This window comes from Pteropus vampyrus, unplaced genomic scaffold (genome assembly GCF_000151845.1).
Source record: "Pteropus vampyrus isolate Shadow unplaced genomic scaffold, Pvam_2.0 Scaffold2158, whole genome shotgun sequence".
NCBI classification, from domain to species: domain Eukaryota; kingdom Metazoa; phylum Chordata; class Mammalia; order Chiroptera; family Pteropodidae; genus Pteropus; species Pteropus vampyrus.
Window position 1 is genome coordinate 212,627 of NW_011890939.1, and position 11,020 is coordinate 223,646.

Sequence of the window (11,020 nt, forward strand, 5' to 3'; positions counted from 1 at the left end):
GCATGTTACTTTTATACTGCATCATCCATAGGTGTGAGAGGACATATTTTTATTGTAAATTAAAGTTGAAAAGGTCAATAATAATCTTCTCTAAGACAAAGCCTACTGTCATGGAAGACATAAATTAAGTATTTGGTTTGTATATTTTTAATAATGTGAAAAAATAATCAAATTGATTCAATAAACATTAATGACACTGAGGTTTTTAGCTGTGTGATTCTTTTGCAGCAAAACCTCTTGAGAACCTCTTCCAAGAGTCTTGGAAATAACCTTAATTCTGTTTTGGAGTTGAAAATTTAAGCTCACCCACTTCCCATACCAGTGTACGTGACCAAATATCTTTCCTCTCTCTAGTGGTTTCTGCTCTTAATAAGGCCTGGTGCGTGAACTGTTTTGCCTGTTCTACCTGCAACACTAAGTTAACACTCAAGTAAGTCTACAGTTGGGTCCAGTGTGAGAACCTTAAGACTGAAAACTTTAGGGTAACATTTTTAAAAACAGAGTTTTTAAAAAGAGAATTATTTCGTTCCTTTTTTCTTTCTACTTAGGCCTTCCGAAAGTAAAAGTTCTTCCTTTAATTGTTCCTTCCCTGTTCTTCTATTCTTTCTTTGTCCTGCTCAAAGGGACAAGTTTGTTGAAATTGATCTAAAACCAGTCTGCAAACACTGTTATGAGAAAATGCCAGAAGAATTTAAGAGGCGACTTGCCAAACGGGAGAGAGAAGCAAAGGATAAAGACAAGCAGAAAAAGAAAAAACCAGTCTGTTTGTAAACTTTTCTGTCCCTTCTGTCATCATTTTCACTTCCTTCTTTGGTTAGTCCCTTAGAATATTGTTCTGTTTTTGTTGTGTTTTTGTCTTTTACTTTTAAAATTTCTTTTTGGCATGTATTTGTAGCCACCAAAGATTGAAGTACAATCATTCGTCTTGTGTAGAGTTGGTCCTTTTACATAAATATTAAAATTACAGAGCTTAATAAGATTCACACTTAATAGCATCTTGTACTTCATTTATTACCCTTAATCCGTAGATTCTTTCATCTCTTTTTTTAAATCACAATATGGAATAGATTTCTTTTTAAGAGATTCAAAGGGAAGAATTTCAATCCCTTAATACTGGGAAAAGTTTTAACGTATTTTTGTATGGTAATTACAGCTTTTAAAATCCTGGTTTTTGGGTTCGTTGCCTAAAATAATGTATGATAAATTCTGAGTGTCTCATCTTCTAAGCTCTGTATTAAATCCTTTCAGCATGTTTCAGATCTAAGCAAACACCATCTAATGTATATAATAAGATATCTACTATCTTTGGTGTATGTATATCTGCATTCTTTCATACAATGCCCATATGCTACTGTTAATGAATTCATTTTCTTGATGTTTCCAAACTCCCACTATATTCCTGATTTTTACGAGAAATATTTCAATCTTTGAAATTCTGTTGATTACTAACATGATTGTCCTATTTTTCCTTCATGGTTACCGCTGTGTTCTGAGATTTAAATTTTTAAAATTTTTTTCAGTTTTCATGTTTCCTTCTAAAAAGAGAAATTAAACTTTAAATGTAAAATTAAATCAATGGAAAGTTTGCTTAGCAGTATTTCTGAAAACAGTAAAACTTTATTTCCTTCATTTAAAACAGGGCAATTTTAATACCTTTTGTTCGAAGGTGGGTTTGGGAGAAATTTTTAACTCAGTAGTACTATTTAAATCAAACTGCCAATTGAAATGTAACGTTATTTGAATTACTATCAGCATTAGAATCTCTGAGAAACAGCTAGAAAATAATTCCCATGTGGTGCTTTAAAATAAAAGATTTTTCATTTTAAATACATGGTTAGGAATTAACTTTGTTATTAATGTTCTTTAAAATTGTATCACAAGATTTAATCATTTGTCATAAATGCTAATGTACCACTAGACTAGCTCCACAAATGCTTCTTAAATGTAATTTTACAGAAAATGAACAAGTTATAAAGTTGTATATTTGCTCAGTTCACAATTAAAGACCCTAGATTTCAACAGTAATAAGCTATTTTAATTACCGATTAGAAATGCATTACAGGTAGGCCATCTGAAAACTTGTCCTCTCCCGAACTGTTTTACAACTAAATTGATAATGTGTATTGCTGTAGCTTTTAAAAAGAATTAGTTCTCCATACGGCTATCATTCACAAAATGTAACCAGAGGCAATTTGGTTCATTTGTGATTAAAAACTTTTCTATACCTCCCTTACCAACCTTTCTATCAGACAGCCAACCAGAATAACCCATTATGATTTAAGATATTTTTAAGACAACTTTTTTTAAGGTGATTTTGTTATTGTTGGTGGCGGTAGTGATAGGCACACCATTTTATGCCAGGAAAGACAAAACCTCATTAACTACCTAATTTAAAATACTAAGTAAGATTATTTTGCCTTCAATTAGGGGATCATTCGAATTACAGAAATATAATTCTTTGCTTTAAATAACTTCTTTAAAGTGTTGTCATGGTACTTTAAAATGTGACTGACTTTAGTTACCTATATTATATTTATATTAGGTATCCTGTATACTTAGCACTGACTAAAATGTAATACACATTCTGTATTACACAGGTAGATGTATAGCATCAATTTATAAGGATAATTTTTTCAAATATTGTGACTTTTTTACATTTACCACGATGACCAGAATTGAGATTAGAATTATAGTTTTTTTACTAACACATCACCATGTAGTATCTTCATTTACTTCGGTAAAATTATTTCATATTATTTACATGTCTATGTTAAATATATTTCCACTAATTTTTTTTTTATTATCTCTAGGAATAAATTTGTGGAGTTTGACATGAAACCTGTCTGTAAGAAGTGTTATGAGAAATTTCCACTGGAGCTGAAGAAAAGACTTAAGAAACTAGCTGAGACCTTAGGAAGGAAATAATTTCCTTTATTATTTTCTTCTTTGCAAAGATCAGAGATTACCAACATTATTGATGTGATCTACCCTTATTTAAACCTATTTCTCAAAATAGTTGAGAGTGAAGAAAACCTACATGGTTTTCTTCATCTCTTTTTTTCTCATTAAAAAAGAAAAAAAATTTGTGTAATCATATTTAAAACAGATAAAATCAAGATTTGCCTTTGTCAGTAATCATCAATTTGTTTAAGTATAGACTATACTTAATAGCAAAAATCACATGGCTAAATGTTAATTAAGGTCCAAAAATTTACATACAACTTTTTAAAAATGAAAGTAATGAGTCAGCTTTTATATGACACAGCTAAAAAATATAAACTTTATTTTACTTTGTACTCAAAAGAAAATTAAATCCAACTGCTGTTAGGGACATTGTAGAGAAGAAAACTAACCAAGAAAAACAAATCTTATGGAATCTTAGTATGTTAATCAGACTGGTAGCTACAAAATGAATATACACATTACTAAGACAAGAAACAAGTATATTCAGAACTACTTGATTTTAGAGGTTTTTTGTTGTGAAATGCAATAATTATGCTGTTTTATATTTTGCTCTCCTTGTGAACTTCTTCTTTCATACAATTACTTAACATAGTTACAGCTAGCTTATAGTATGTTTTTTTTAATTTTGTGCAAAAAAAATTTATTCTATGTATTTGACAATACAGCATACTTTACAATATTGGAAAATGGAGTATTTTTTAATGTATTACAGCAATTATGTTTCTAAACATAAGGTCAAAGATGTAGTCTTAGAATAGGACATGAAATTAAATTTTATGTAGCTTGGATGTATCATTTAAAAAAAGTGAATGTATACGTATTGGTCATATTACCTTTATTATAACCAGATTAATATCTATGCTTTATACATAACCTTGCCTTGTCTTAGAAAAACACATACCTTAATCAGGAATTCAAGCAGCTTCATATAATACCAACTAAAAATAGGTACACTGGTTGAGATTTATAAACTCAAATTTATTTGCCACAGCTACGATTATTTAAAAAAAATTTTTTTCTCCCTTTTTGGGAAACATTAAAATTAATTTCTGCCATCTTAGTATAAGAGAATGATGTTGATATGTTTCAAGGTTTTCACTTCAAATTTCATAATTAATTGAATTTATTTGCTATAAGTAAGAAGTATAAATGATACTTTTAAATTGGAAAAGGGATGTTTAAGTGTCAATTTTAGGTCAAAAAGTCATGAATTATTCTACTTTATCTTATTCTGAAGTTTCTGGACCATTCTTTCTCGATAAACTTGGATGCAAAGCAAACTTTGTGAACATTATTTAAATGTTGCTGTGTTATTTAAAAGAAAGTTGCCAAGATGGACTTCTAGAGGGAAAATGATTGTTTTCTCCAGAATTTTCTAAAATATTGTTTTGGCATTAAAAATATCTCAGGATGCTACTACTCTGCCATTAAAATATTTGTATGCATGTATTAAAAAGTATGCATGTACTTTATGAGATAAATTCTATTTCGGTTTTCAGATAACTTTATTTTTTAGTGTTCTTTTAGAGTTCAAAGAATTACAGAAGATTGAAATTAATCAATATATATAGTTAAGACTGCATGAGTTCTGAAGTTTCAAACAGTCTTTGCATTTGACAGTAAGAATCGAAATCCCTTCCATGTGCCTTTGTCAGCTAATTTATGACCAGCAGTGAAAACTTTAAAAGTATATAGGGTCTGGATGTTAAATTCTTAAATACCCTACACCAGAAATATGGAGCAGAAAAGTAACTATTTACCTATATCTTAATCACTTTGAAGATGCATGGACAGAACTCTTAATCACTTTGAAGATGCATGGACAGAACTCAGCTGCTTTGTTTACATATCTTACATAGATAGGTCTCTCCTATTGCCAGAGGTCCCACTGCTATCTTTGCTCACTCTTCTCTTAATATATGAATTAATATTTCTGAAAGTTCAACTTTTTAAGCCTCTAACACTTTAGGGTATTTTATGTAGATACAGTGCTTTCTTCCTCAATAGGGCTATCATTGGAACCCTTATATGTGGGAAAAGAGGAAGCAGTTGAAAAGTTCTAAGTGGAACAGAAGACAAACTTGGTTTAGTTCATACTATTTTTCATGGAGCTTTCTCTAGCTGTGGAAAAACTCAGGCTAGTAAGTATCTATTTAAAGTCTTGCAATGCAATTTTAAATAATTCATAGTTCTTACCATATTTCTAAATGCTCTTTTTCTTACCAAGCCTAATATAATTGGGAAAAAATGTCTGGATACAAATAAAACATTCTTTAGATCATGTTCAAAGCCTTATTAACATTGCACCTGAAATGACAGGCCACTCTGCCTCACTTATTTGCCAAAATGCCATTTCTAAGTTAAGGAAAATTTGAGGTAGGCTTACAGCATTCTTATTGTATTTACTTTTAGATTGTAAGCTCAATGGCAGGGGCACTATACTGATAATTATGTTTTTATATAGCAACCATTGCAGTATACTCTTGGTACTTAATAAAAATTCAATATCCTACTGTGCATTGTTTAATTTGAATGGCTTTAAAACATATTACTATGAGAAGACAGGACTAATGTTTAAGAAAGCCCTTTTGAAAGCCACCTAGGTGGCCATCGATGGATAAGTGAATGGATAAAGAAAGCATGATGGGTAGGTAGATAGGTAGGTAGGTGTGTGTGTGTGTGTGTGTGTGTGTGTGTGTGTGTGTGTGTGTGTATTATATCTACAATGGAATGTTATTCATCCATAAAAAGAAGGAAATCTTTCCATTTATGACAACATGGATGGATCTCAGGGGCACTATGCTAAGTAAAATAAGTCAGAGAGAAAGACAAATACCATATGATCTCACTTATATGTGGAATCTAAAAAAAAAACAAAAACGGCAGCTTATAGATACAGAGAACACATGCTGGTTGCCAGAAGTGGAGGGTACAGAGTGGGTGAAATGGGTGAAAGGGGTCAAAAAATACATACTTCCAATTATAAATCAATCATGGATATGTAATGCACAGCATAGTGACTTTAGTTAATAATACTGTATTGTGTATTTGAATGTTGCTAAGATTGACCTTAAACGTTCTCATCACAAGCAAAACAATTTTGTAACTGTGTGGTGACGGATGTTAACTAGATTTATCGTGGTGCCTGTTTTACAATATATACAAGTATAGAATCATGTCGTACATGTGAAAATATAATATCTCAGTTTTTAAAAAAGTTCTAAGGGGGGAAAAGGCATTTTAAACTTATGTGTAGTTTTCTTAGAAATACAATTTAAGTAGTACTGTATCTAAATCCATGTGAAAATACTAAGTTAAACATTCCCTATATATAGTTCACAACGCATTTCATAAATAATGTCTTTTTTAATCCTTACAACTATATAAGTTAAAATTCTTTCCACTTCTTTGCAGAGGATTTGCATAGCGAGGTTAAATGGTCCTTTGAGGTTGCATGACTTAAAAGTGGCATATCCAGAATCTGAACCCAAGTAGTTCCCATGTTTCCAAATTTATAAATAAATGTTTCTGTTATGTGGCATGTATGTGCAAGATGTATTTATGTGTTTGTGTGAAAAAATTCAAGTATTATTGGATATGTAATAGAGAAATTCATGTAAATGAATAAAAGAAAATGATTTGGTTACTATGTATAAGCTAAATCCTAAAACCATATAAAATGGAGGTGGAGTCTTCCCACTGTCATAAATTCTGATAGTTTTCAATTCTTAACAAAGGAGACATATATCTTAATAATTTGTTCAGCAAGCCTTGAGGCACTGTGTGTGATGTGTTGAGATTATGCTCACGACCAGCACTCTCAGGAGGCATTCCTCTTCCAGTGCTTCATCCTTCCTGGCTGTTACTCTTAAATGTAGAAATTCTGGGGACTCTGATTTGAGTCTTGCACTCCTTTTCCTCCCCTGTGCAGGTGCAGAGCTTTGATTTCCTCCTGCCCAAGTAGGAGAGGGGTAATTACAAAACGTGAAAAAGTATTGTGATGGAGTGATCGTAGAGTTTTGTGGGATCACAACAGCTGCACCCCCAGCAGAAAGGGAGAAAAGCCTTCGTAGGAAAGCTGGATCTTCAAAAAACAGAAGTTAGCCAAGTGGGGGAAAAGGCCAGAAGATGGGGGGCCCTGGCCCTCTTCCATTTCCTATTTTCTCCATTTCCCATAGTGGCATCTCCATCTATGCAGGTTTCCAAGCTAAACATTAAGTTGACTCCTACTATACTCTCCTTATAACCTCCATCTGTCCCTATATCTGAGTACTCTAAAATTCATCACTTCAGCTATAGAAAGGTCCCAGACACCTTTCTTGTCCTGACTTGTAGCCCCTGCCCACCCCCATGCTATCCTCTGCTCTGACTTCCAAGCAACCTTGTTCATTATCCTTGGCTTGGCTTACTGAAACGGGGGATAAAGTCCCAACTCTTTCCTAGGGTATCAAAGACTTTCATAGACAGGTCCCAACCTATTGTTAAATCTTTTGCCATGCCACAGAGAACTATCTTTCCCAAATCTTGACTGGCCCTCCTATAATAAAAGTACCCTTCTCACTTTTGAGACCCAGCTCAAATTTCACTCCATTTTTAACCTTTCCTGACTTCTCTAAGCAAATGAGTTATCCTTCTTTGCTCCCCTAGTTCTTTGTTCATAACTGTTTCAGCGGTTATTAAGTGCACTGTACTATGTATTGGTTCATATTCCCACCAAAAGGCTGGCTCCTGCAGGGAAGGACTGTTGTTTTTGTCTTTGTATTCTCCATGACACTTAGAGTACACCCAGCGCCCCGTAGGAGCTTAGTGATTACTGAGTGACTAACTGCGTGGACATATACATTACACTTCTGCCAGTTTCAAGTAGTCTACAAAGCTATTAGAATTTTTAAAGCTAAGAACCAGCACAAAGACCACAGCCAGGGTTTTCTTCTCAGAAACACAGATGTCATCCTTTTCTTGCTGAAAAGAATCTACTTGGAAAATGCTTATAATGTTAAAAGCAGGATTCAAGATCTTATACAGGATCATCATAAATATATGCAAAACAGCATTTTAAAAAGATGGCAGAAATACATCAAAATGCTATGAAAATGATTTTTAAATTTGGGGGGGGTTTGTTTTTGTTTGTTTTTTGCAGGGAGAGGAGGAGGACTCTATCTGGGTAGTGTTTTTCAAACTGCCAGTAATGGGAAATGCTAACTTTATTTTTTTAATGTGTTGTTACATGATTTAAACGTGTCTTACAATATTGTTCACTTCTTCCGTGGTGGTTTTGGCAAATTTTCTTCCACCTATGAGCTAAAAGCAGCTCTTGTCTAAATTATCACAAATTTTAGAGTTGAAAGCTTTGCTCCTGGTATGCTCCCAAAACTATAATGTGATCACCTGAACCTTAAAGTCTTATTACTTGATGGAGCATGAGTTCAGTGCCTCAGACACACATCCCTCTTCACTTTCTAGAATTCCCAGTGAACCCTGGCCAGCACAAGTGAGCTGGTTACTGTGTGCTGCCCTGCCTGACCTGAGACTCAACTTTTCCACTGGGAAATCCCAATATTTTAGAAAGAGAAAACACAGTTTCTCCAGGTCACTTCTAAAACCTTGAGATGTCCTGCTTTACTTTCTAATCTTGCTGTCATATTAGAATTTTTGATGACACAAGTAGGAAACTCTCCACTTAATGACTGTCATCTTCAGTGAAAGGGCAAGTGGCTTCTTAAATCTAAAATTGTACCAGGCAGGCAATTGGTTCATGTTTACTATTATAAATGTAAGTCATATTTATACAGTCCAAGAAGCAGTTCTCAATCCCGAACATGCATGATGAAAGGAGCAGCTTACTATAAGGGTATTCTTTTGCCACATATTTTTAGCATATTCAACCTCATAACAGGGATTATATTGGAGCAAAGGAATTAACATTTTGAAAAGTATTCCTACTGCTTTCCAATTAATAACATCTCAATTAGTAAAACCCCACATTTAATCAGGAGGTATTGTTCTTGAATGCTATTTTTGAAATTTCACATGGATATTTCCCTCAAGTTGTAAACTCCAGAGGACAGCTAGGGTCTTCTAATTTTGTGTACATATAATGAGTCGTAAATTATTTGGAACCAAGCTTTCTGGCAACTTCTACCAGAGCATAGGCAAAAAATTGTAAATTAAAGCCTTAAAAAAACCCAAAATGTATCCTAAGGTCCAGGCACTAAAAGTTCATATACTCAGAAAAATCCCACAAGCCCTGCTTATCACTTACTTGGTTTATATCAATCCTAACAAGCTTAATGGCTTAATGAGTTTCCTGTATCAGATAAGAGATAGCAAATGAGAAGTGGGGAGAGGGTAACAAGTTCAAGAAAAATTTATTGAATGTCAACGTTGTCAGCCACTGTGCTAAAAGATAATAAAACAGCAATACACTTTCAGTCCTTGGAAAGCTCAGTTTACCAGGGGCCATAAAGAATGCATCAGAATATAGTGTGATAAGAACCAACATTAGAAATATGAGTAGGATACAAAGATTGCTTAGAGGAGACAATGATTAATTCTAGGGACTCTAGGAGGATTTCTCAAAGGTGGTGATGGCTGAACAGTGATTTGAAAGATACTGAAAGAGCTTTTCAGGAGAAAGGGGAACAAGGCTTTCTAGTCAAAGAGAACAGCCTGCAAAATTTTCCACTGAGTTAGGCGCCAGGAACCAAAACTCCGAAGCAGAGCACCTCTCCAACTGGCAGAGCTGTAGTCTCAAGAGAGCAAAACCAACTGATGCTGCTTTTGTTGCAGCTCTATTCTGTTCCTTAGTCCCAGATGTAGAAGTAAGTGCATGGCGGAGCTGGGTAACTAAAGTCTTGGTTTTCTGATCGGAAGGCTAAAACGAGAAACTCCAGGAAACGAAAGTGACAGGGAAATTGCTAAGAGAGTTGTTCAGGGAAGCGACCCTCTAAAGTTGTTTATGAACTCCAGGGCTTCTTTCTGAGCTGCTCTTGTGTGGATCTGGTCCTGCCGAATACAGACACTGAGCTAAACTGATAGACCACAGCCCATGGTCCCCAGCTGGCTACTAGATGGCATAAGAGTGGAACAGAACTGGAGTCCTGCCAACACTTTGGAAACTGAACTGACTCTGGAATCATAGACCACAGAAGGGGAATTGGAACTCATAATTTTAACTTAATCAGATAGATTGCCTGCCTGAACAAAAATATCTCCAGAGGATAAAATCTAATTCAACTCAGTGATTTCTTTAGTATATTCACAATATCGTGTAGCCATCCCCATGATTTAATTCCGATATATTTCCCTCGCCCCAGCAAGAGACCCCATACATATTAGCAGTAATTCCCAAATCCTCTCTCCTCCTATGCCCTGGCAACCACTAGTCTATTTTCCGTGTCTATGAATTTATCTAATATGTACATTTCATGTAAGTGGAATTATAAATCTGTGGTCTTTGTAACTGGCTTCTTTCACTATGCATGTTTTCAAGGTTCAAACACATTGTAGCGTGTATCAGTACTTCATTCCTTTTGAACCAAATAATGTTCTATTATATGGATATACCACATTTTGTTTATAAATTTACAGTTGAACACTTGGGTTGTTTCCACCGTTAGCTATTATGAATAGTGCTGCTGTAAACATTTGTGTACAACTTTTTGTGTGGACATAAATTTTCATCTGATTCATTAACATGGGACGTCATTTATTTATTTAGGTCTTTAATTCCTTTCAAAAATATGTAGTTTTCAGTCTACAAATCTTATATTTTTTTGGTTAGATCTGTAAGTAATTTATTCTTTTTGATGCTATTCTAAATGAATTGTTTTTCATTTCATTCGATTGTTCATTCCTAGTCTTTAGTAGAAGACAGCTAATTTTTGGTTGGCTTTGTATCATGCAACCTTGCTGAACTGGTTTATTATAGGTTTCTTTTGAGGATTTTGTAGGATTTCTATGTATACGATCATGTCATCTGTAAACAGAAATATTTTTATTTCTTCCATTCCTATATGGATGCCTTTTATTTGTTTTTCCTTGAATATAAGTAGTG

At 33.9% G+C, this 11,020-nt stretch overlaps 1 protein-coding gene across 16 annotated transcripts in view; it reads left to right on the forward strand.

Annotated features, from left to right (window-relative positions):
* LIMS1 (LIM zinc finger domain containing 1) overlaps positions 1-5,481 on the forward strand; it is a 142,124-nt gene extending 136,643 nt beyond the window's left edge. For all 16 annotated transcript variants that reach the window (XM_023526675.1, XM_023526673.1, XM_023526684.1 and 13 more), the window contains 2 exons: positions 355-430; positions 2,811-5,481. In XM_023526675.1, the coding sequence (XP_023382443.1) occupies positions 355-430; positions 2,811-2,925 (191 nt within the window). In that variant the 3' untranslated portion in view covers positions 2,926-5,481. The remainder of the gene's footprint in view (positions 1-354; positions 431-2,810) is intronic.
* The last annotated feature ends 5,539 nt before the right edge of the window (positions 5,482-11,020 follow it).